At 36.9% G+C, this 26,799-nt stretch overlaps 1 protein-coding gene across 1 annotated transcript in view; it reads left to right on the forward strand.

Moving 5' to 3' along the window:
- PREX2 (phosphatidylinositol-3,4,5-trisphosphate dependent Rac exchange factor 2) overlaps nucleotides 1–26,799 on the forward strand; it is a 286,976-nt gene that overhangs the window by 216,833 nt on the left and 43,344 nt on the right. The window contains exons 36-37 of the mRNA XM_023222397.3: nucleotides 21,166–21,232; nucleotides 21,479–21,669. Of these exons, the coding sequence (XP_023078165.1) occupies nucleotides 21,166–21,232; nucleotides 21,479–21,669 (258 nt within the window). The remainder of the gene's footprint in view (nucleotides 1–21,165; nucleotides 21,233–21,478; nucleotides 21,670–26,799) is intronic.

Genomic DNA, 26,799 nt, shown 5'->3' on the forward strand with positions numbered 1-26,799 from the left:
GAATTCTGACGAAGAAATTCAGGGGTGGGGCATTTTTATACCCTCCATTCACCATTCTCACCCTGTTTTTTTCTCTCTTTTCTACCTAAAGGCTTTCCTTTTTAGTCTCTCTGGCCATGAGCTATCATCCCTATCAGCCTCATTTTTCCCTGCCCCACTTAAAGGTAATATATCTTTACCAAACCCATTCATTTTAATGTATTCTGCTTATTGGCAGGAAGCATCAATGCACGGTAAAAGCACAACTGCACTTACATTTACAGATAAAATGTAAATTCCAACAGTGTTCTTTGTGTCAAAGTATTCGAGTTTGAAGAGTTTAGATTATTATGTTTAGAATACTATTTTCAGTATAAAATAGTAAAATGAAATAAAAATCAAAAAGGGAAACAAGTATATGTTAATTACTGAGATTATTTTTGCATGAAGTGACAACTTTATACTGAATTTTGGGGGCCTATGATTTGGCATATCTGAATGTAAATTCATTGTCTTTACAGAAAGGAAAGAAGAAACTTTTTCAAGGCAAAGATTCTCTGATGGTGTGCCTTCATTGATAAAGAATAGCACATTTTCTTTAAAGAAAGTTTTAAAAGCCAAATATATTTTATGTAATAAGTAGAAGTAAGATAGATATTTTATTCATGTTAGCAAGAAGTGCTACACAAATACTCATCTCACAGCCATGTATTTTGGACAATTTTTTCAACTGAGAAATGTCTGGCCGGAAGTATCTTTTCACTGTTCTCATGATCATGTATCTACGAAATGTGTCACTTCTCACTACTTCTGCAGGAAAAAAATATCAGTAACTATGCTCTCCTGAAATGGGATGAATATGAAGAATGCCATGAACTTACTGCCATTTCATGTTTTTAAGTACAGCTGAGCAACAGCATGAGAAAGTGAAGGGCAGTGGGACTTCAGCTTTCATGCCCTGTCTCTGGGTGTCGGCACATCTCCCCATCCCCTTCTCTTTCTTCCTTGAGCCCTCCGCTCTGTTTCACATTTCTTGTCTGACAACAAACAGTATATAGACATAGAAAATTTTGTGTTCTATTCGTAAGGATCCTGGAAACTACCTGAAACCAACAAGAGCACAGCTTAAAATCTGAGAGCGAGAACAAGAGAGGGAGAAAGAGAACATTAATTAGCATGTAAAGAATGCCTTTGTCCTTAAATTGTTTTTACTTATAGAGCTACAGCTTCTAGAGATATTACATGGTGTGATTTCTTTTTAAATTAACCAGAAACATTCCAGATGCATGTTTATCTCCTCTATGGCAGTTTTATTTTTGTTCTCCTCTCTTTTGGCAGAATTTCATTTTTTAATATCTTAAGATGCATTCATATTTTGCTTTCTTTAGGACTAGCTGTAAATCAAATGTATATATTCAATTCATTTCTGTGTGCAGACTTGGAAATCAGAGTTGTCATGGTTGTATGATTTGTTTTATTTAAAAAGTGATTCTCCCCTGGCAGGAGAAAACAACTAAATCTACAAAGAATTTGAATTAGTTTATAATGCTTGAAAGTTTTGTGAATGTCTTTCCTACACATGAAATGTATGAAATATCTACCATTTACAAAATATATTATACTCAAATGCCAAATTCTTCCACAAAGTAAAACTGAAGAACTGCGGATACTTGCATGTGTTCAACAAATACTGTGCTCCTATCAAGTACCAAGGACAGCGCCTGCGCCCCAGAGCCTCAGAAGAGTTAAGACTGCTGCTTGCCAAGAACATTTTATTTATCTGTAGGTTATGATAAATATTAAACAAAATTTTCACTAATAATTTATAACAATATGTGAGGCAAATTATGTAGGGAAAGTGTAAAGTGCTATGCATATGTACAAGAAGATAGTCAATCGTAAGCCATTGGGGATGGGATGAAGGTTGAAGGTTTCAGGAATGAATTAGAGGAACCGACCTTTAATCTGAGATCTGAAAGAGGAGTTAAGGTTATAGTATTTAGGGGAGAAGGGATATTTTTTAGCAGAGGGAACAGCATGAGGGGAAAATCCTAAAGGGGAAAGGAGTAATTGTAAGGTTATGGAAGCTGGAATTCAAGAGGAAGAGGGACCTAGAACATGCTTGTGACCAGAATCAACATGTTTTCTTTTACCTCCTTTGCGTCCAGCTCTTCCTCAACTCCTTTTAACCCAGCCTTCACCCAGGACATGCTTCAGCTCCATTTCTATTTGCTCGAATAGTGTGATTATTTAGGACCCATTTCAAATGTATCTTCTTGCAGAATGCCTTTAGTTATAGCTTCAGCTGGAAATAATCAATCACTGTCTTCTTTAAAACCTAATAACCTCTTTGATTTCATGTGTTTTAATTGGACTTGTGGGTTATTTGCCTGACTTCCTCAATACATATTGAGGGCAACCATGTCCTAGTTCCTCACTGTGCTTGGTACAAAGTTAGTACCATAAAAATAGTTGAATTGAATTGGAAACCAGATTAGTCGTAACACATTGGCCATCTTTTCTGTGGTATTATCATTTATTTTATTGAATTTATTCCAGTATTCAGCCTACTTTGTTTTATATCCAAAAAATTCCAGGCCATTTGAAGGGTGCAGATGCTGACTCTGTTGGAGACATCTCAAGAAAATTCATCAGCAGAGCCAAGGTTCATAAATTTCACATGAGGCAAGATCAGATAGAGTTGAAATTATAGTGACACTTTGAAAGCAATATATCTCTTCTTAATTTGAAAAATACTGTAATTCTATTAAGCCTTGCCACCACTGTTTTACCAAGAATGTGATATAACTGCACATAGATTTATGCATGCAGTATTATGTAACTTACCTGGACTGGACTTATGCTTATTTTAATTCAGACTAATTCATTTGCCCTTAAGAAGTTGTAATTATAACTAATATTTGTTTTACTTTCATGTTAAAGAAATTTTTAATGCAATTTTTAGGTAAGGGCAACAAATGAGATTAGAATTCTTTACCTATGGGTTTTTTATTTTTGTGATAAGTCCTTCATTGTGATAATATTTTTAAGGATGAATAGATATTCAGGCTGACAAGTAGAAGCAGATGAAATCATCTTCAAAATGAATTCTTTTGAAGAGAGCCACCTCTGTCTCAAAGCTAATACAAGCTATTGTTTTCACCAAAGCAAAGGGAAGATCAAAGTATTTGTGCTGTGAATTTCCTTCGGAAATAAATGAAAGTTAGAAGTGTCAAAGAGAAAATAAGCATACCCCAAAAAGATAGGGAAATATACTCAGTGAGGAAAAATTGTCAGTGCTTATGGAAGCAAGATTGATTTTTATTTTTAACTCTGCTGACTTTTCTATCTGATCACAAGGACAATCCGTCTTAAAAATATATTTAAGTCAAGCTCCTTCAGTGATTTTTTTCCTATTGCTTTTGTTCAGTTCCTTTTTGCTGACATTTCAGACTTCTTTTGTTTTGTGGATGTACCATGCAGGTGAATGAGTGATTATAAATTATACTTTCAAAGCTTTATCCCTGCACCAGTCAGGAAATTTAGCTTGCAGCCAGAGCTTTTGATAGGAAAAACCATGATTTTAACTTACAGGAAATTAATATGGATTTGCTGAAACTCATGATTTGTGTAAAGAATAGAGCTTTAGGTTTATAAAATTAGTTGCCTGGTTAAATGCCGCCCCCCCACCCCTCCATCCCCTCACCACCACCAAACTTCAACTAGGGGCACAGTTCTGTGTTTTGTAGATTCAAATTTGTGAAATTCTGTCAGTCATTTAGGAAAAGAATCAACACGTTTTGACTTGGCTTTTCATAATTTCAGTTAAAATGACATCCATTTCAATTTCCTTGGCCAATTCCTACCCATCTTTTCTCACATGCCCCTAAATTTTCCACCAGTTTCCTCACTGAGGTCTTCCTGCTTCCCCTGTATCAGTCTTTTAAAAATAATCCTATTCCATGATTCTATTATAACACTTACCCCATTATGCTTTATGTACTTTTTGTGTCTGTTTCTCCTTTCACCTTGTCTTTTTTTATTTACCTTTGTTGACAAAGCAGCTACTAATAGATGATTATTAATAAATGTTTGTATGTATGTAAATGCTCAAAAGCCAGGGCAGCCAAACCAGGACACAAGATATAAACAGTGGCAGGTTCTTGACTCACATCATGATGACTTAGCAGATGGTTCTTCCTAGCTCCTTCCATTCTGTTTTGTGAACTATGTGGCTTAACAATATTGTGCACCTGTATGCAAGCACAGGAATGTGCACAGCACTGAGGATACAGAGATGAACCAGACAAAATAGTCTTGAGAATTTTAAGAGGAAGAGTCAGTGAAACCAACAAGTTGTTTTGAAATACTCTACCGAATGCAGCACAGCTGGTATAACAGGATGCCTGAGATGCCTGAGGAGCACAGAACAGGAGCATTTAGGAAAGACTGAGGAGTCCGGAGATTGGGGGCAGTTCTGACAGATGACTACTGGTGGGCCAGGTGGAGAGCAGTGGAGAAGCTGTTTCAGAGAGAGAAAACAATACAGTCGAAGGCGTTATGGGACTATAATAGGTGGGAAGGGGCTGAAAGTGAAGTTGGGGGGTGGGGGCAGGAGCGGTCCACAGAGGACCTCAGATGCCAGCCGAGACACTTCAGCAGAAGCCTGTAAGTGAGCAACTGGCTTGTGAGTTCTAAGTGGGGCAGGCCGGGGTCGGAAAGGATGCGTATTCAACTGCGCACCCTGTGGTACCATTGAGGACAAATTAGGGGTGAGGAGAAGATGAGCCAGAGAGACTGGTTAGGAAACTTAAAATAAAATATAATAAGAGCCCTAAGTAGATACAAATGGAGATGGAGTGGAAGAAAAAGGCAGAAGGAACTGCAATAGTTGGAGTCTTATTGTTACTTGAAAACAAAAGAAAATATCTCTGGTGTGAGACTGTGAATCAAGCCCACTAAAGTGTTCCTGCTCTCCTAATGAATGTTCCTCATGCAATATTTCACATGGTCAAGGAAGAAGGATTTATCTGTATCAATCTTAAATGCCATCAAAATGCATTACCAGCCGTATTCTTTGTATCAAATTCCAAAAAAGTATCAAAATATATACTACATAATATTATATATGGTAACATATAATTTTAACTGTATAATGATAATTCTATATGATTAAATATAAAATGTTTTAATAGAATAAAGCAGAACTTAGTATATTTTCATTTGTGTATTTAAATATTAAGACATTTCAATCAAGCAGAATTGAAAGCCTATAGTTCTAATCCATTCATAGTATATTTCAAATGATGATAAAGGAAATCCCAGAACTTTGTGAGACTGTGTACAAATTAATTCATAATCCCAGAACTTGGGAGATTGTGTACACATTAATAATTGAAAAGAGTCTGGGATGTGCTTCAGTTTCTATAAACTTTGAACTTCATGTCCTTGAGATATCAGTGAACTCAGATGTAAAATTAGATGCATTCAGAAAACAATGAGAGATGACAGATGAACAAATCCCTTGCTAGTCTTAAGCAGAGGCATTTTCAGTAGACCTAATATGACATTCATGGCATATCTTCTGAGCCAGGTAAGAAAAAAAAATAAAAATATGCTTAATAGACCAAATGACATTTAGGTTATGGGGAGAACGTTTTCAGTTTGTTTCGGTTAAATATGAAATTTCTGCAGTGGGGTGAGTGAGAAGACATAGAAAGTTAATGATAATGATATGGAATTGCTGCATTCATATACTGGAAGATGGAGAGTTGGCCAAACTTGGATTCCAATCTCTACCCTTCCTTTGACTAGCTTGAAAATATTAAGAACTTGCCCCCCACAGGCTTGATATTAGTATTTTCAAGCCTGTTTTCTAATCTGTCCATTCAGGCTAGTGATGCTTCACAGACTGTCACGAGCATTAGCTGAGAAGAGGTATGTATCATCCTCAGTATTTGCCTAACATATAGAATGGCTAACCACAGAGATTTGTGTCTGAAGATGTGTTTTGTGGAAGGTAGTGAGTTTCCTTCAGAGCAACTTAGAGAACAAAATTAACATCAAGAGTTTCTCCAGGGTGCTTGGTGTTGAAGCGACTGGCCCCACTGAGTAGAAAAGACATCTAAGTAATTTGCATGAAATAGCTATGCAAAATGGAAAGGGAAGAACTTTGTTTGCACGCAGAGATGTTCCTGAGAATAATGTAGATACTGCATTTGATTTCATACTAGTAAACATTATAAAGATAGAGGCAATTGTTAAAAACAAACAAACAAAAAAAACTATTCAGAAGAATGTACAGCTTCAGCTGTGCTTCCAGTCCTGGATTTAGCCTAAAGACAGAAAAGATAATTGCCCTGGTCTGCTGAGAACAATGGTACAAAAGGCCTGCAGGTACCTCCAATGGGAGTATTTGAAGTAGGAACTGTTTACGCAATGTGTAATTGAAAGCTATTTGAAAAGTATCACAGTCAGGTCTGTTTTACTATGCCTTGAATCTACCAGATTCTGTAGGCAGTTAATAAAGAATTGCTCTTAAGTCATTTCTGTTATTTTGCAATCAAAAATAAAAGTTGTGGCCTGGTGTGGTGGCTCACACTTGTAATCCCAGAACTTTGGGAGACTAAGGCAGTAGGATCACTTGAGGCCAGGAGTTTGGGACCTGCCTGGGCAACACAGAGAGGCCCTCACCCCTCATCTCTACAAAATTTTTTAAAAATTAGCCCCACAGTGGCACACGCCTGTAGTCCTAACTACTCAGGTGGGTGAGGTGGAAGGATCACCTGAGCCCAGGAGTTTGAGGTTATAATGAGCTAAGATTGCATCACTGCACTCCAGCCTGAATGACACAGTAAGGCCCTGTCTCTTAAAAAAAAAAATTGTGAATGAAATAGTAATTCCCCAAGCTTAACATCTTTCCATGTACTTTTTTTTCCTTCAACTTTTATTTTAAGTTCTGGGATATATGTGCAGGATGTGCAGGTTTGTTACATAGGTAAATGTGTACCATGGTGGTTTGCTGTACAGATCATCCCATCACCTAGGTATTAAGGCCAGGATCCATTAGCTATTCTTCCTGCTGTTCTCCCTCCCACAACACCATACAACAGGCTCCAATGTGTGTTGTTCCCCCCCCACCTCTTGCTCTATGTGTTCTCAGCATTTAACTTCCACTTATAAGTGAGAATATGCAGTGTTTTGTTTTCTGTTCTGGCATTAGTTTGCTGGGGCTAATGGCTTCCAGCATCATCCATGTCCCTGCAAAGGACATAATCTCATTCCTCTTTATGGCTGCATAGTATTTCATGGCTTATAAGTACCACATTTTCTTTATCCAGTCTATCATTGATGGGCATTTGAGTTGATTCCATGTCTTTGCTATTGTGAACAGTGCTGCAATGAACATATGTGTGCATGTATCTTTATAACACCTTTGGGTATATACGCAGTAATGGGATTGCTGGGTCAAACGGTATTTCTGCCTCTAGGTCTATGAGGAATTGCTGCACTGTCTTCCACAATGGTTGAACTAATTTGCACTCCCACTAACAGTATAAAAGCATTTCCTTTTCTCTGCAACCTCGTCAGCATCTGTTGTTTTTTGACTTTTTAATAATTGCCATTTTGACTGGTGTGAGATGATATCTCATTGTGGTTTTGATTTGCATTTCTCTAACGGTCAGTGATGTTCAGCTTTTTTTCATAGGCTTGTTGGCCATATGTATGTCTTATTTTGAGAACTATCTGTTCATGTCCTTTGCCCATTTTTTAATGGGGTTGCTTGTTTTTTTTCTTTTAAATTTGTTGAAGTTCCTTGTAGACTCTGAATATTAGACCATTGGCAGATGGATAGATTGCAAAATTTTTCTTCCATTTTGTAGGTTGTCTGTTTGCTCTGATGATCATTTCTTTTGCTGTGTGGAAGCTCTTTCCATTTATTTTAATAAACACTGCGTATGCCAATATTTAAAGTTTTTAATATGAGAAACTAATAGCTAGTTTCTTGCTTGTTAGTATATCTAATCCAGGTTGGAATGACAACATAGTTTACAGGGAAAAGTGGACATTTAAACTCTTGTGTTTGCTTTAATAATGCTCTTAGTAGAAGAAAACAAATCTCATAGAGATATGTTTAGAGTAATAAGGAAGGGTTTTCAAAGCAATTTCTCAATGAAAACCCAGTGAAGTTGTATTGCAGTCAGTAAATTACATATGAAAACAATGTCAATTTTATTTCTCTAATTTAGTTAATAATGTTAAACTATCATTTTTTAAAGTCTGATTAAAAATTAAAATATTGCAGAGATGACATATTTTAAATGAAGATGGCTACTTATGTTTGTTTGCAGTTTTTATACACTTTTGGTTATAATTAACAAACATCACTTCTTGTGATGTGGCCCTACTGTGCACGATGATCATGCAACCACGTGTGACTTGCTGCTCTAGTCTCTACTCTGGTGAATAAGACAAAGACTTTTGGGTGTTTGCATATCAGGGCAGTATAAACTGTTATACAGTTTGCATTGACCAAATCTAGTTTTTAAATTCAATTTTAGACTTTTTTAGAAATCTAATTTCTAAATTCTCACAACTTCTTTACTGAAGTCTGCAAGCTACATTTTGAGTGACACTGAGCTAGGGGACATAGGTTGGGATTTTTTTAATGCTGCTGAGAGATGTAGCTTTGGCCTGTGATATATCTGTGTGTGTTCTTTACACAGGGAAGGAAATTGTAAATTGAGCTGAGAGCAGATTCTGAAAGAGGGAGAACAAGTCTGCTTTATGCCCAGGCAAAAAAGTGTCATTGAAAACAACACTGGGGAAAGGGTCACACTATAGTAGAAAAGCAGGTGCAGAAAGAGCCAGTGTTAGCAGTTTCTGTTTTCCCATAAAGGAAAGACTGCACAAGTTGGGTTCATCCAACACTTGTCAGGCAAAGAAGGACACGCCCCTGCCTCCTGAGTACTAGATGCATATTTCCTGCAGGAAGGAGCTTTGTCCCTTGTCTGTTGTTCTACAGAATATTGCTTTGTACTTTAATAGATGCTCAAAATATATTTGTTGAAATAATTGAATGAAAGTGTTAAGAACACATCCTTATGTCCAGAATTCATAATGTGGGATTGGTATTTTTTGTTATTCTCATGTTTCTATTGTTGAATGCCACAGGGTTTCAGGAAGGTTAGACAGATTTTACAGTAGTTTATCAACGATAAGAACAAGTGAAAAAAGTTCTCTTAATTTTCACATCGTTTACCTCCTCACTGCTGGCGGAATCAATGATAAGATTCTCTCTCTTTTACCTCTTCCCATCTTTTGTCTATTTTCTCCTCCTCTGTTTTCTTCTTTCATCAATTCTTTCTTTCATTCAACTATTATTCATATCTGCTGAGTAATCTCCCAACTGCTATTTCTATTGCTGATACCTCCACCTCTTTTCAGGGAATTAAATACCTTTCCAGACTTAAATTCCATGATCAAAATGGGACATTCCTTTTCTCACCCTTAAGATTCTCCTTATGTCTTAAAGACTCTGCATTCACTTTGCCTCTCTAATACGTCCTTGTCCTGGTGTGTTTTTCCAGCACTCTGCTGAACCTTTGTAGATCACTCACCACACTGGATTATAATTATATCTTTATTTTCCTTTTTTCTAAACCACACCATTGGTTCTCTACAGATGAATATTTTCTTATTTTTACCTTTTTATCCCTAGCACTTGGCACTGCCTGATTTATGAATTATTTGTTTATGAACAAATAAGTAAATACACAGATCTGGAGTTCAGAGTTATGAGTTTACAGATTAGGGTCCCTGAGAGGAAAGCAAGATGGCCTGGGAAAAGTTTCAAAGTGTGAATAGTGAGGCAAGCAGAACCCAAGAAAACAGATGCTTATGGGATGGGCAGTGAAGAGGACACAGAGTAGGTAAAGCAGGGAAAGTATGTGAGCACCAACAAGGCGCCAGGGCAAAGTCAAAAGGGCAAGAGAATAGAGAATTTGAAGGAGTGGGTGCTACATTTAAGAAGAGATTCAGGACATGATATCTAGAAAGTATCCACTGGATTGGGCCAATGCAGTCATTGGCATCCTTAGAGGGAATGGTTCTCATAGGATGACAGTCAGCTGAGGAGAGTGGGTTGAAGATTTGGAAGTGGGATTAGCAGACTGGACTTCTTCAGGATAAATTTTGAATGGAAAAGGAGAGGAGTTATTGGACTATGTCCAGAAGGGGCATGGAGTGAATGAATATTTATTTCTTAACTAGAATGAATTTGGTCAAGCTTACATTTCTTTGCAGGGAAGACTCAGTATTGCATGAGATTGTCCCTTGTTATTCATTATTAATTTTCATTTTGTCTTTAAATTACTTAATTTTGATTCATTAACAATATTTACTGAGCAACTTCTCTCTGTCAGGCAGTTTCCTAGGTGTTGAGCTTGTGGCGATAAACATGACAAAGTCCCTGTCCTCATGCAGAGTATGTTCGATTCCAACTATTCCCTTAAGATTCACGTTTGATCTGTCTATTCATGTGAGGAGTGAAGTTACCAAACAGGTATCAAGAGGAAGTTTCAATTATTTGATATATTTCTCTTACTGTATTCACAATGTCTCTAAATACTGCTAGTGACATCTTTCTAATGTCTGTATATCTATAATTCTAGCCATATTCCATTTTCCTGGCCTTCCCTCTGTAGCAGATGTCTACAGCTATTTATAAGATGAGACTCATTCCTGAATTGTCTGCCTTAATATCTTAGAAGATGGTGACAATTCTATACTGCTTCAGCTGGTTTGAATTAAGCACTTTGGAAGTTTAAAATAGGGTAAAATAGGGTAAAAAAGACCTGGTTTGTCTTTCTCAGTCAGCTATCTTTTTCCTATTATAACTACAGTTTATGAGAGAAATAGTGAAAGGGGATGTATGTTTTGTGATGGAGAAAATTTGTTATGCTTGGCAGGATTTTTTCTTGAGCATCAGCTACCATCCGTGATGGATAATTTTCAGTATTTTTGATATGAAATCTTACTTGAAAGAAAACACATTGTCCTCGGAAATGGTTTGGAGCTATTATTCATCAATAAATTTTGAAAATTAATTATACATTTATTTATTCAACCAAAATATGTTGATAACTCACTGTGTGCCTGGTGCTGTGTGATGGGGTAAAAGAGAAACTGTACATTGTCTCTGTTTTCAAGGTATTTATGGTTTAGTGGGGAAAGAAACATATAAACAAATCCTTAAGGCATAGCAATACTGAAGCAGCAGATACTGAAGTTAAGGTATATGCCTGGTGCTAGGGTATAGGGAAAAGCTGCTAACTTGAAAGATACAAAGTTTGAGTGAGGAGGTGATGTGGAAGATGGTTCTGGAAGAATGAATAATAATAATAAGCAACACTGAGGGACTTACTATGTGTTAGGTACTGTACTTAAGGACCTTGAATTTTGCCAAATAAAGGAAAGCTCAGCCTCTTATAGATTCTAGTGCAAAAGTATATAAGCCAAGAGTCAGACACTTAAAATCTCAGTATAATAGCATGCAACTATGTTTAGTCTTTTCTTAGTTAGAACTGAACAAGAATTTTGCTGTGTCATTTCTTGCTAGAGTAATTTGTAGGTAAAATGGTGCTATTGTCATCACAGTTACTGTGTGACTTGCAAGAGACCCTGAGAATATTTTTCTCTTGACTATAGTTGTCTCTTACTGAAGGAGAGATTGGTAAGCATCCTCACTCTCTAATTTTAAGTTCTGATGATTGTTAAATACTTTAAGTATTGTGTTTCAATGTTCATGGAGTTGTAGCTAATATTTATAAGCTTAAGAAGAATTCCTCCTGCATATAAAGAATCGTCTTAAAAATGTGCATGATTATTTTATGTCTTTAAAATTAAACTTTGTAATACATTTTTTCCTCTGTTAGATCATATACATATATAGTTGTTTCATAGTATTAATATAGTAACTTCAACCCTTTCTAGCTCTCATGAAACAAAGTTCGATTCAGTTCAATACTACATTAAGAAGTATTAGGTACATGCCATGTTTCACACTCATTCTCTTACATTATGAGATTACAAATTTAAAAAATGGGTCTCTGCCCACTGAGAGTGCATAATTTAGCACAAGGAACAGGATGAGTGCAACTCAGTATAATAGAGCAGGATAAATTTGTTTCAGTGGAGAAGTTCTCAAGATGTCACATTTGAGCTAAGTTTTGAAGAATCAGTAGAGTTTTGCCAAGCAGAAGGAGGTGAGAGGGAATTCCAGGCAGGAGAGAACCATATGCAGAAAGGTGGGAAAACTTACATGTGGATGGTGTGTTGGGAGAACTCGAGCAAGGACATGGCAAGGCATGGTGTTGAGAGACGGAATGGGAAGTTTGCTGGTAAACAATTAGGAAGGCCCTTGAATGCTTGGCTAAAATGTGAGGCTTTGGGCACTGGAGAAATTTAAATGATATCAAAGCAAGGTAATGAAATGATTACATTTATGCTTTACAAAGGTAATTTTAAAGGTAGATTGGAGTTAAATAGGGTATACAGAGAAAGGACGTGGTAGAAAAAGAGTCACCCCATCAACTTGCTATTCATAGTGTCTTTGTAAGAATTTTATGATTTTAAACCTAAAAAGTTATTCTTTGGTATGAAGATGCAGAATTGTCTTGAAACATAATTATCAAATTAAATAGAATTATTTTGAAATAATTGACTTGACTTTGATGTTTTTGTATATAACTTGACTTTAATGTTTTTCCTAGGTATGAGACGTTTCGAAAAGATTTACTTCTTTTCCTGTCCATTTCCATGGAGATAATATTCCCTCATGGCAAGACATGGTGTTGCCATTGGAAAATATGTGTATATGCAGTATTTTAACAGTAGGTGGCATCCGCAGTGATATGTACATATCACAGGAGCAGGAGAAGGAATGTCACCTTAGCAGAATCATAAAAGAGGGAGCAAAAATCAAAGTGGAGTGATGGAACATTTGGAAAGCAGAAAATAGGATTTCAGCCTGGTCAGGTCACTAATGGAGGCTTCTCAAAGAAAGGAGAGTATTGACAGCAGTGAAGAGTAGAGAGGTGTGTCTCCACTACCTCTCACACCACCATTACTTTTTCAGGGTATAAAAGAAGTCAGGGAAATGCTTTTTTAAAAAATATGGTAAAGTCTTACTTTCTGTAGTCACTTATTGTCTTGTCTTGTTAATATTCTAGCAGGATTTTTTTTAACACTCAAGTAGAAATGAAGCTATTAATTGTTCAATGACAACTGCGACCTTAGGTGCTCCATTTTTGACAGGCCAAAAGACATCCAGGCAAATAGAAGACTATCTCATTATTCAGAATTTCTCTTCATGTAACTTTAAGTAAAATGCATCCCAGAGAAGTCAATGCTAATGCTTATGGGCACAGGGAAGGTACATGGGATAGAGGTGCAAATTAATATTCTCCCACCTTCCCACTCATCATCGTGTATTCTTTAACCGTATGTGGCCACAGGTTGAACCTGTCTGGAGATTTTCATTTATACAAGAGATCAATGTATCTTTATGAGATTTTCTATGGATTTATATTTTCCTAATTTAGGTGCTGTGGTAGTTAAATTCGGTTTAACAATGAAACTCATAGAGATACCCAGTCACACCTGTAGTCAACTGCTGTACCATTATAATAATGGCATATCTAATCATGTCTATAAATGATATCTGTAATTGATCAAACACTGTTACCATTCTTTTCTGAAATGCAGAGTACTTGATCAAATCGAAAATACTTGTAAAATGCATAAAAGCAACCTAATATGGTTTAGAACATTTTGGGGTAGGAAGCAATATTAGAGGAAGTATATATCTGTCTGACTAAGTGAGAACTTTCTGTAAATGATTATAAATATAGAGAATATCTCATAAGCAATGATCTAGAGAAGAAGCAAGCATATAGCAGAAATCTGGGCTGAATACTGTAGTTCCTCCTCATTTACAAAGCACGAGGCTCTTAGGCCTTAATCATCTCTCTTAAGAATTGGATATTCTCCACCATGCCCAGAAAAGGGGGGAAAAAGTTTGCCAGATGAGAAGAATGCCACTTTTGTCATTGATTTAACCTCTGTCTATTTCCTTTGACAAAATAAATTGGTTTAAATATTTTAAATAAGGCAATTGCATTGTCTTTCCTTGTGTGAAAAAGTGAACATCCCTGGAGCACCAACTTAACCCTGTTGAGCTAGGATTCTCATTACTTACCCACTTGATAAAGCACTTTCCTAATTCTTAAATTAGTGTGTTGACTTACATAACTGTCTAAACCAATCTCAGCATTCCTCAGACTCCTTTACTCTCTCATGGCAAACATCAATTCCCTATTTATATCACCAGAGTCTTGTTTTGAATGCTGAATGATTTGTTCCTTTTTAGGGTCTCTTGCAGCATTCAGTTCTCTAAATTTTCATATTTGATGAGTCATGTATTTCCTCCCATTCATCCTTTTGTTTTTCCTTTTTCTGCTGATAGCTAAGTGTTAATTTTGTAGTGCTTCTCCATTGCTTACCAAGTTAATTACAAATCTTTGGTTTGATATTTAATTTCCTTATGATGTGGATTCAGCCTACTTAGCCAGCCTTCTCTCTCTCTCTACCTTACATGAACCCAGTCTTCAGTCACATTGGCTCTGCTCATTGTGTACCTGCTCTGTTGTTTAGGGCATTGCTTCCACTTGAAATACAGCTTTCCCAGTTTGACCTGTCAGAATTCTTCCCATGCATCAAAGTCTAACTCCTATGCCATATTCTTATGAGGCCTTCCTTCTGTAGACCCAATGACTCTTTATACCTTTAAACTCACCTGTCACTTCCCTGCCTTGCTTTATAAATACCTGTGTATTTGTCTTCTGGATTAGATGGTATGCAATAAATGACAAGATTTGTTTCATTGTAGTTACTTGACTGGATATATTTATACCACTGCTTACTATAACTTACGTTTTACCACCTCTCTCATTGGTATTTTATCCTATAGGGACTAAATGAAAAAAAAATAGTGTCACTTTTTTTTTGTTTTTTGTATTTTTTAGTAGAGACGGGGTTTCACCATGTTAGCCCGGATGGTCTCAATCTCCTGACCTCGTGATCCACCCGTCTCGGCCTCCCAAAGTGCTGGGATTACAGGCTTGAGCCACCGCGCCCGGCCGAAAAAATAGTGTCATAATATATTCATTTTACATGGCAGAGTTAACTGACGAAGTTATGACAATGAAGCCTGCTATATGCCAGCACGAAAGGAAACTTACTGTGCAGCCCATATAAAATAGTAGCCATACTTTCAAATGTCTTAATAAGATTTTGTATACTCAGACAAAGGACCATGATGTCATTCTTACTAACCTCAGAAGCATAATAAAATATGGTTAGTTTTGGCATTCATCAAATTTTGCCATTAACTTTTCCCATAAAATTTGATTAAGGGGCATTGCAAGACTTTTTTAATTAAGGAAAGTGCTTTGGAAATTTATGTCCCATCCACAGTTTGTCAAATTCTGAAAGATACTCATGTTCTACAAATACCTGTAAACATTATGATTGTAAAATATCTGAACAATTTTTTCGGATGAGGAATACCTGAAATTAGTTGTAGCCTCAAGTAGAAATTCTTATTTTTTTAAAAAATTGAATTAAAAATATATTGGCTAATTATATTACATAGGAGTATCAAAGTGGCTTTATTTTCTGGTTATTTCTCTGCACTTCATCCGTTCATAGATATGGTTGATAATATTTTGTTGCTTTTTATTATCATGGATTAACAAATCTTAACTACTAGCACAAGTCTGTATGAGCCAACACAAAATGTAATTCTACATTTTCAGTAAACCTTTGTCTTCTATGAGTATTTTAAATGTTTAAAAAAATGTGTGAAAAATGTTTTAAAAACATTGGATATTTTCTATCTTAGTTCTGCTATATAGCTGGGGGTTTCTTTGTTTTGTTTTGTTTTGTTTTGAGATGGAGTCTTGCTCTGTTGCCAGGCTGGAATGCAGTGGCGCTATCTCAGCTCACAGCAACCTCTGCCTCCCAGGTTCAAGCATTTCTCGTGCCTCAGCCTCCTGAATAGCTGGGATTACAGGCATTCGCCTCCATGCCTGGCTAATTTTTGTATTTTTAGTAGAGACGGGGTTTCACCATGTTGGTCAAGTTGGTTTTGAACTCCTGACCTCGTGATCTGCCCATCTCGACCTTCCAAAGTGCTGGGATTACAGGTGTGAGCCACGGTGCCCAGCCTATAACAGTTTTAAAAAGGCAGATTGTTGCTAAATAAAGTTTCACTTGATGTGGGCTACATTTTAAACCTTTAAAAGTTATTTCTCTAACTTATTTTTTTCCTTTAAACATTTGCACCGTTGAATAGTTGAAAACTTGTATCAAGTCAATTTAAGTGAATGTAGCAAAATCAGATCAGCATGATCTAAACAGCTCTTAACTGGCTGAATCAATGACAACATTTTTTTTTTTTAAAGGAACATTTTTTTCAGAAAGAAGAGAGTGCTTCCATTCTACCAGCTGTTTCTGTAGCAATGCTTCCCTTAGGTGGTACTAATGAGCTATGGGCTACTTTTACAGAATAGTTTTCTTCCCAGATAATTCAAGGTTTAGAAGAGCCGCACCCAGTTAAGCTGTTTAAATTATAGTCTTCTTTCCTTTACTCTGAAAAACATTCTTTTCTTTTTAGGCCTAAATTCTGCTTGTACACTGATCATGAAATTACATAGATTCCACATATCCAACTTAATGTTTATTTCTTAACATATGTCATAAAGTATTTCAGATTACCTCCACAGAAAGCAGGAAGCCTTCGACCTTAATATTATGCCTTATCATAGCTAAAAATTGTCCAGAGATGCTTCCCACTGCATGTACTTGAATAATAGTTATTATTGTCTATTGAATGAGTCCTATATGCCTATCACACTAGTGATCATTTCATATGCATTAATTTAATCTTCAACACCATGCTATGTCAGATAATTCTAATATCCATTTTGAAAATAAGAAAACTGACACTTTGAGAGGCTAAATAATTTGACTGTGACTTGTGTACTATTTTTTACCACATTGCTTTTTCTACCAAGTTTGCTTGAGAAAGGGCATGAGGACATCTGATCAAGGTACTTCTGTGGGTTCCAGCTTTGAGATGCCGCCTCTGTCCCAAGCATGTAACAAATGCTAGATAAAATATGAGGACAGAAAATGCAAAAGTCACAGCTGGGCTCAAAAACAGTTTGTTATCTCCGTGGCCCAAGAATGGAAATGAAATGCAAGTGATGAGTTGTGGGCTACGCTGAGGCCTCTGGCCTGCTGGACTCCGGAGGTGGACAGAGGGGCTGGGACAGCGTCTGCAGGGCAATGGGACATGAAGGTTATTGTACACTAGGTGGAAATCCAGAGCCAGCCTCACTTTGAAACCAGGTAGTAGAGGACTCCACTTCTGAATGAAGGATGAAAAATCTGCTGGTCACTATTGCTTGAGAGGAGCTTTTGTGAAGCTTGGTGTTTAAGATGGGAAGAGGAAGTCGTTTTAGGCATGGCCCTAAACCACTGAACCAAACTAAACCAAATCCCTCACTAGTTCAGGGACATGACTGGTGATAATCCAGATGTCAAAACAATGTCATAGTCAGATCAGATATAAAACTGCTTACAAATGTGTGATCCTGGGCACAAAACCATTTTTAAGAGAAGGATAATGAGAGAGAGAGGGGATGGAGCTATATCAAAAAAAAACTAAATAAAAATAATTTAAAAATCATCCCACTTCAAATGAACTTACAAAACCTAATTCCAAAGCGCATGAGGAGACCTAACAGTAAGAAAGACAGCCAACAAAATGGACCATTAAAATGAGTTTTCCCCAGAATATTTAATATATTGAAACAGCCTGGCAAAGTCTATTTTGGATGCCCAAAGGAATGCCATTGTATTAGTCTGTTCTCATGTTGCTAATAAAGACATACTTGAGACTGGACAGTTTATAAAGGAAAAGGTTTAATGGACTCACAGTTCCACATGGCTGGGGAGGCCTCATATTCATGGCTGAAGAGCAAAGTCACATCTTACCTGAAGGCAGGCAAGAGACTTTTGCAAGGGAACTCCCACATACAAAACCATAAGATCTCTTGAGACTTACCACCACGAGAACAGTATGGGGGAAACAGCCCCCATAATTCAATTATCTCCATCTGGTCCCACCCATGACACATGAGGATTATAACAATTCAAGGTGAGATTTGGGTGGGGACACAACCAAACCGTATCAGTCATCCATAAAGAAACAAAAATGTCAAATTATTATTTATTTACAAATATTTATTAAGATCGTACTGTGTTCCACATATTATTACAGGTGCTAGAAATGCAGAAATGAATAAAAATAAATAAATCCATATCTACTAGAGGACTTGCATTCTAGTGGGGGGGGAGTTTACATTTTAGTGGCAGAAATGAAATAAGAGTAGGTGAACAGGAGGCTTTCACTGTATCTGTAATATTTTATTATTTAAAAGGTGAAGCAAAAGAGCAAAATGCTCATACTCGTTAAAGCGTGGAGCATAAGTGGGTTTTCACAGTTTAATCCTACATAAGTACCTGTACAATTGAAATGAAAGGACACACAGACTTTTCAGTAGAACATGCATTGTTGGACATAGCAATAATATTTAAAACATCCAGTCTTCTGGCAATGAGGCAAGTTCCATGGCCATTTACCTCTGTGGCTCCCAACTTGCTTAGGGTAAAACTTGCTTATCAAGGCCTGTAAAGTCCTGGGGTCTACCTTTGTGGCCTAACTTGTTCATTCACTCTGCCCCAGCTCCTACCCCATTGCATGCTTTTGTACCTCACAAAATTCAAGCTCATTTCCTCTTATGATGACAGCACTCTTTTTGAATTATCTCTCTTTTAGATACTGGGGAAAGTCTTGAAAATTTTCAAATGATGTCTCAAATGAGGCCTTTGATTTTAGTCATGGAAATAACCGTTCGGTCTTATTTTGCTCTCGATCTAGTGCTTTTAGTAGACACTAATTCACTCAGCTAGATAGAGCTGTATTTTCATGGCACTTGATGGATGTTCCACTTTGCAGTGTCTCATGTCACCATGACCCAGTCTAGAGGGTTGCTGCCTGGGGTTGCTGTAGCCCCCACACTCCCATCAGTGTTATGTGCTCAGGCTGAGGGAACTGCAGATGGTACCTGGAAATGTCTTAGGAATGCATAGTGAGTTATAATGAATAACAGCCAATCTTGGATGCTGAGTTGTTTACGAAACTTTTTTAGGAGGGTTTAATATGTGTTTTAGACAAGAAGAAACTGCTTCTCAATAAGGATGAGCATAATTGTCATTTTGGAAGTTAGTCTTTAGAGCTAAAGCATTCGTAAGTTAAAGTGTAGAGTTTGACTAATCCATGTTACTTTATTTTTAAAAGACAAAACACTATTGCTAGTAATGGGAATATCATTCTGTGTGGGTGTGAACACATATGTTCAGTGGGACTCAAAAAACCCACGGAGGGTGTAGAGTTGTCCCTCACTGATTTTGCCCAATTATACTGTGAATTTGATAATAATTTGCCAACACTTTGAAGTCCTGCAGATGCTCCGAAACAGCAATATAATCAGATTTTATTTGAATATCTAATATGGCAACTCACTCTAATAGGGACTTATTTTGTTCTACCAACGTTAAAATGTCACATTCTAGAAATGTGAAGTTTGTCACCTCATCAAAAATAGATACTAGATACTGGATGGTTCATTTGAATGTATTTAATGACATTGAACTGTACACTTGAGAATTTTAAAACGGCATAATATGCAGCTATAAAAAACACCGAGATTATGTCCCCTGTAGCAACATGGATGGAGTTGGAGGCATTACCCTAACTGAAATAACTCAGACACAGAAAATTAACTACCGTATGTTCCCACTTACACAGAGATGGAAGCAACAGACACTTTCCACAACCCCCTTCCCAACCTCTTCCCACTTGTGGAGAGGTTGGGAAGGGGATGAGGGTTGAAAACTTGCCTCTTGGGTACAGTGGTCACTATTTGAATGATGGGCACAGTAGAAGCCCAAATCCCATCATTATGTAATATATCCATGTAAAAAACATGAATCTAAAAATAAACTAAATTAAAAGAATGGTTAAAATGCTAAATTTTGTGTTTTACTGTATACATTTTACCATCACTAAAAAAAAAAAAAAAGATACTAAGTCAAATAAAATGTAACTATTTTATCTTCATAGATCATTCCCTTAAAATTCTTGTTTAGCATTGAGCCACAAACCAAGCAAACACAGCAATAATTCTTTGGAAATTGCTGTAATTATTGCAGGCCACTAGGATTCCACTTTGGATATTATAATGGCTATTTTAATACACAAAATGGCATGGAACACTATACAGCCATAAAAAAGAGATGATATCCTTTGCAGTGTGTCCTTTGTTTTTTTGCACAAAGTGTATTAGGCCACTAGGATTCCACTTTGTGTGTTGAAATAGTCATTACCATATTATATCCTGGTAACAAAGAAGAGCCACTGAACCCTCAGAGAGAGTTTCACCTCTAATCGGAGCATAACTTGGTGCTGGAAAGAATCACCTCAGTGTTTTGTTTAAAGTTAGGTTTTTATAAGCACTTGTTCCATAATCTTTCTCACAATAAATGAAAATTGGATAATGTTCTTCAATAGTCACAAAAATATATTTCTTCAACTTTTTAATAATATTGATCATTATAAATATTAATAAGCACTTATTCTGTGCTGTGCACTGTTCTGCATATTTTATCTGCATTAACTCATTTAATTTTGGCAGTCTTATGAAGTAGAAGCTAATGCTTTCCTAAAATTACAAATGAGAAATGTGAGCATAGACAAGTGATCTCTCCAAGGCTGCACAATCTGTAATAGACCCCGTTACCACGGGGTCTATTTTAAATGGAATTTTAACCATCTGTTTTAAATGGTTGACATTTTTGCAACCCCAACCTTCTAATGTTCAATGCTTTTGTTTATTCACTTGTTTTTAAAAGGAAGTCAGTGATTCTTGAACATCTTCATGCATGTTATGTCTTTGTCTAACAACAAATGATAACTTATTCCTTGGATTCTTACAGGGCATTCTACTTGGACAAGTCAAATTCACCACCAAACTCCACATCCAAAGCTGCCTATGTAGATAAGGTAAAAACAGATGATTATATTTATTGGTGCTTTTTTATTTAAGCATCTCCCTTATTTAATTTTTCTGCTGTTGTTCTTGAGCAATGAGTAATTATAAATATTTGTAGTCTTTAATTCCGCTACCACCAAAACAAAATAATATTTTAGACTATTCTTTAACAGCTATACCAACTATGAATTTTAACCCATCTAAAATGATTTTACTAAACATGCTGAACTTGACGTTCATCACTTTTTTTTCTGCAGCTAATGAGGCCTCTCAACGCTTTGGATGAACTTTACCGACTGGTAGCCTCGTTTATCAGATCCAAGCGCACAGCTGCCTGTGCAAACACAGCGTGCAGTGCCTCTGGGGTTGGACTGCTGTCAGTTTCCTCGGAGCTGTGCACCAGGCTAGGTGCCTGCCACATCCTCATGTGCAGCAGCGGTGTGCATCGGTATGTGACCCTCCCGCCTTGCTTGCCTCTTCGTTAGATCGCACTTTATTTGATGGTTTTTGTTGACATTTTGGCTTCACAAAATTAAAACTGGAAACATTCGAAAGACTCGGGTGTATATGGAATAAGATTTTGGATGTTTTCTGGTTTTAATTTTTGTATTTTCAGTGACTGTTTAGTCATACACATGAAGGCAATCCCACGTTTATATCATTGTGACCCAAAATCTTATCATACTTGCGTTTATATTAACATACTTGCATTATAGGTAAAAATGCACATTCATTTTGTTCACTAGAGGAATTTGTTTAGTAGGAGCTGACTTAACTAGCTCACAAAACTGGTTTTCTCACTGCCTTTGATAGACAGTCCACTATTCAGTGGTTCCAATCCCTGCATCCCGAGTGTTGTGAGCTAGATGCTGCTTGGAGTTGCAACTGCTTTCTAACTCCTGGCAAAGTTGTGGTCCAGGAGCTCACACAATGTGCTATTCCAGAAAATGTAAAGGGAAATATTTGATGGGTTCTTTTCGGTTGGTTTATCTTAGGCAACTGTGGTCTGTCTGGGGCAGCCAAGATAGGCATATAAATACATCAGACTTAGACTCAAAGTGTGAGTGGGAATCCCTGAGTCAAGTCCCTCTTCATAATCGTATGCTGTCGCCTCTCCATTGCCACAAGGAAACAGAATCAAGTAAATGGAAATAATAGGACAGAATTTTAGTCCTTGTTTTAATCTAAGTAGGGAACTAGTCTGTCATGAGACAGTCTCTTCTTCTATTTATTTACTTTTATCATACTTTAAGTTCTGGGGTACATGAGCAGAATATGCAGTTTTGTTACACAGGTATACATGTGCCATGGTGGTTTGCTGCACCCATCAACCCATCACCTACATTAGGTCGGTTTGATTTCGAGGATAGTGTTTACTTATTCAAATTTACTTGGCACTGAATCCATGCAAAGGATTGCAGTCCGTGCTATTGGCTGTGTAATAGAAAGTGTTCATGTCAGAGACATAAAACATGAAGAGCAAGCAAAAAAATTTCAAAAAAATGTTAACATAAAATAACATAATGATAAAAATACACACGCATACAACACACACAACTCAAGAACAAGAAAACATAAATGTAGGAAAGTTGCAGCTAAAGAGTAGGATTCAGAGGGAGAATAGATCTTTGAGATGGTTAGACATGGGAACTCTTCATGGAGAAAGTGATGTTTGAATTGGGTTTTCATGGATCAGGTTATAGAGGCAGAAAAGAAAGAAAGGTCATTGAAGGCAGCAGCTTCGCCATCTGGGAAAATCCATTTTGACTTGAGATGGCCACATTCTAGTTTTCAGGCCCTATGCAGCATGAATGTGCTTATGAAAAATGGCAAGAGTATTTCTCTAAAAAGAACATTAAATTTTTGTAGTTGGCAAAATATGCAGTATTTTTCACTTTAATTTTCATTGCTGTGTACTTTGCTGTCTCTTGCAAGCTTTTTAAAATCTTAATTGAAAATATCTCTATCTGAATGGATCAAAGATTTGAAAGATTTTTTGCTAGCAAAGAAATAATATCTTCCTTCTGATAAACTTACGTTCATATGGTCTGTTTCTATTCATTCATTCATTATTCATTCATTCAATAAATATGCATTGAGCACCAATCATGTGCCAGCACTGTTCTAGTTGCTGAGGACATAGCATTGAGAAAATAAAGTCCCTACTTTCATATAGTATATACTGCACTGGGGGGAAATGGTTGATAAAGTAAACAAATAAATATGTAATGTAGCAGGTGGAATAAATCCAAAAAAGAACAGAATTCAAGTGAATAAAGGAAGATAGGGTAGGGAAAAGACAGGCAGATTAAATTAGCATTAATGTCTAGATATTTTAATGCCAACCTGAATCAGATGGGGAGATTTGCGATGGGGGATTTCATAAGACACTGGTATAAAATGAAGGAGTGGTCGGGTGCAGTGGCTCATGCACTTTGGGAGGCTCAGGTGGGCAGATCACTTGAGGTCAGGAGTTCAAGAGCAAACTGGTCCACATGGTGAAACCCCCTCTCTACTAAAAAAAAAACAAAAATTAGCCAGGCATGGTGGTAAGTGCCTGTAATCCCAGCTACTCAGGAGGCTGAGGCAGGAGAATTGTTTGAATCTGGGAGGCGGTGGTTACAGTGAATGGAGATCACATCACTGCACTCCAGCCTGGGTAACAGAGTTAGACTGTGTCTCAAAAAACAAAAAAACAAAAACAAACAAAAACCAAAAAATAAAAACGAAGGAGTGAGTCATGCAGATATCTCAGAGAAGGAGCATTGAGACCATAGGGAGCAGCAGCTCCAGTGTCCTCAAGTGGGAAAGTGCACCATGTGTTCAAGCAACAACAAGGAGTCCATTGTGGCCTCAACAAAGCATCACTGCCTTGAGTACTTGTGCTCTTCTCTTCTCTTACTCTGGTATATCAGAGGTCTGGATACACTGGAACCAAGGGGGTACTTCAGACTTTGGAACTATAAGCACCTACTCTTAACTCCACATTAATATACTGAAAGGTAATTCAGTTAAATCTGCCATTTAACCCTACAGACCATGACTAAGTTGTCCAAATTACTCTCTCAGATGTTTAACGAGCAATTTTAGAATTAGACTGGTGTTGTGTAAGGGAAATAGATTGATGTTCCACGGCTATTTTATACTTACTATATGCATTTATTTGTGTGTTAGAATCACAAGAGACATTGACATTTTAAAATACTTTTACTTTCTTGATTTCTACAATTCAAAATAAATACAGCTTTCATTAATTCACTTCACGAGATATTTACCAAGCTGTGGGCATCAATGCCCTACAACAGGGGGTGAATTTAAGGTCAAAACTATTTGAAAATTGTATAGTTTTATTTTTCCATTATGCAGAATAAAATGGGGAATATAAAATAGACTTTATTTTTTCAGTGAAGGCTATGCTTAGATTTTTCATGATATGTGCTAATTTATATTAGGATCCAAAAGCCCACAGAAGGCTGTTCCTAAAATAATCCTTTAGTAATTCTAATTTAGACAGCTAGAGAGGAACCCAAGCAGATCCACACCTGCATGCAACATTAAACACGGAGGTTTACCCTCAGGTTCTAACAGAGGGGAGAAATTCGCAGCGTGAATCAGAATAAATATTACAGAAGCCATTTTTATCATTTACTTTTAAAATCAAGATGAAAAAATGTCAACAATATGGTATCCACATTAGATAGTCAATTTCCTGCCTTTTCTGAGTTCACTGGGCAGAAGGAGGATCTAAAATGTTTTTTAAAACTGTCGAATTATATTGCATGTGTTTGATATTAATGGGAAGAATCGTTTTTCAGAATGAAAAGGCAGATTTAATTAGCATTAATGTCTAGATGTTTTCATGCCAATCTGAATCAGATGGCAGAGCTACATTCAATAGTGAATATGAGATTAGTAGGAATAGAATTCAGGATGAATTATTAAAATCTTCCCAAAGCATTTAACCTGGTTTTGTTTTCAGTAAATTATCTTTTGTAGAGTACTCTTTTTGTGTGAATGACAAGTCTCCTGATGGACTTTCTTGTCCGTATGCTGTTCAACCATTCGCTTACGTTTAATATCATCATTGCTATTAAATACTGGCAGAGGAGCAGGCTGGACTCTTTTGAGTTGATCAGATTTTTGCCTTTTAATTAATATAAATACGATTAAAAGGTAGTTAAATATATAGAAAAAAATTCTATTCTGTCATCCTTTTTCGTTTTCATTTTGCATTATCTCTAGTAACTTATATCAAACAACACACATCTGAACATAGTTTCATTTATATATATATATATAGTGTCTTATTTGTGCTGCTATAAGAAAATACATGATACTGAGTGATAGAGTTTAGATCTGTGTCCCCACCCAAATCTCATGTTGAAATGTGAACCCCAATGTTGAAAGTGGGGCCTGGTGGGAGGTGATTGGATCGTGGGGATGGATCCCTCCATGAATGATTTAGCACCATCCCCAGTTTACATGAGATCTGCTTGTTTAAAGATTTATGGCACCTCTCCGCCAATCTCTCTTCCTCCTGCTCCAGCCATGTAAGAGGTGCCTACTTCCCCTTCACCTTCCACCATGATTGTAAATTTCCTAAGGCCTCCCCAGAGGCAGAAATGGCTGAACCCTGTGAAATAGTTCCCATTTCCCAGAACTATATGCCAATTAAAGCTCTTTTCTTTATAAATTACCCAGTCTCAGGTATTTCTTTGTAGCAGTGCAAGAACGGACTAACACACTGAGTCATTTATAAAGAGCAGAAATGTATTTTCTCATAGTTCTGGAGACAGGGAAGTTCAAGATCAAAGCACTGGCAGATTCGGTGTCTGGTGAGAGTCCTGGTTTCTGCTTCCAGGATGGTACCTTGAACCCTATATTCTCACATTACAGAAGAGCAAAAGGGAGGGAAGAGCTCCCCGAACCTCTTTTATAAGGTGTTAATCCATTCACAAGACCCCTACTCTCATGACTAAATCACCTCTGACGTGGTTTGGCCCTGTGTCCCCACCCAAATCTCATCTCAAATTATAATCCCCATAATCCCCACATGTCAAGGGCAGGGCCAGGTGGAGGTAACTGGATGATGGGGGCAGTTTCCCCCATGCCGTTCTCATAATAGTGAGTGAGTTCTCATGAGAGCTGATGGTTTTATAAGTATCTGGCATTTCCCCTGCTTGCACTGACCTTATTCTGCTTTCCTATGCAAAAGGTGCCTGCTTCTCTTTTGCCTCCTGCCATGATTGTAAGTTTTCTAAGGCCTCCCCAGCAATGTAGAACTGTGAGTCAATTAAACCTCTTTCTTTCATAAATCACCCAGTCTTAGGTATTTCCTCATAGCAGTGTGAGAATGGACTAATACAACCTCCTAAAGGCCCCGCCTCTTAATATTATCACATTGGTGATCAAGTTTCAACATATGAATTTGGAAGGACACATTTGGACCAGAGCGTATAGTTAAATAATCTGCCTTATACTTGTAGCATATATATATATGACATATGATATATATATATATATATAACATATGATATATATATATATATAGAATATATATGCCATATATATAATGCTA

Source organism: Piliocolobus tephrosceles, chromosome 7, assembly GCF_002776525.5.
Source record: "Piliocolobus tephrosceles isolate RC106 chromosome 7, ASM277652v3, whole genome shotgun sequence".
In the NCBI taxonomy this organism is placed as follows: Eukaryota; Metazoa; Chordata; class Mammalia; order Primates; family Cercopithecidae; genus Piliocolobus; species Piliocolobus tephrosceles.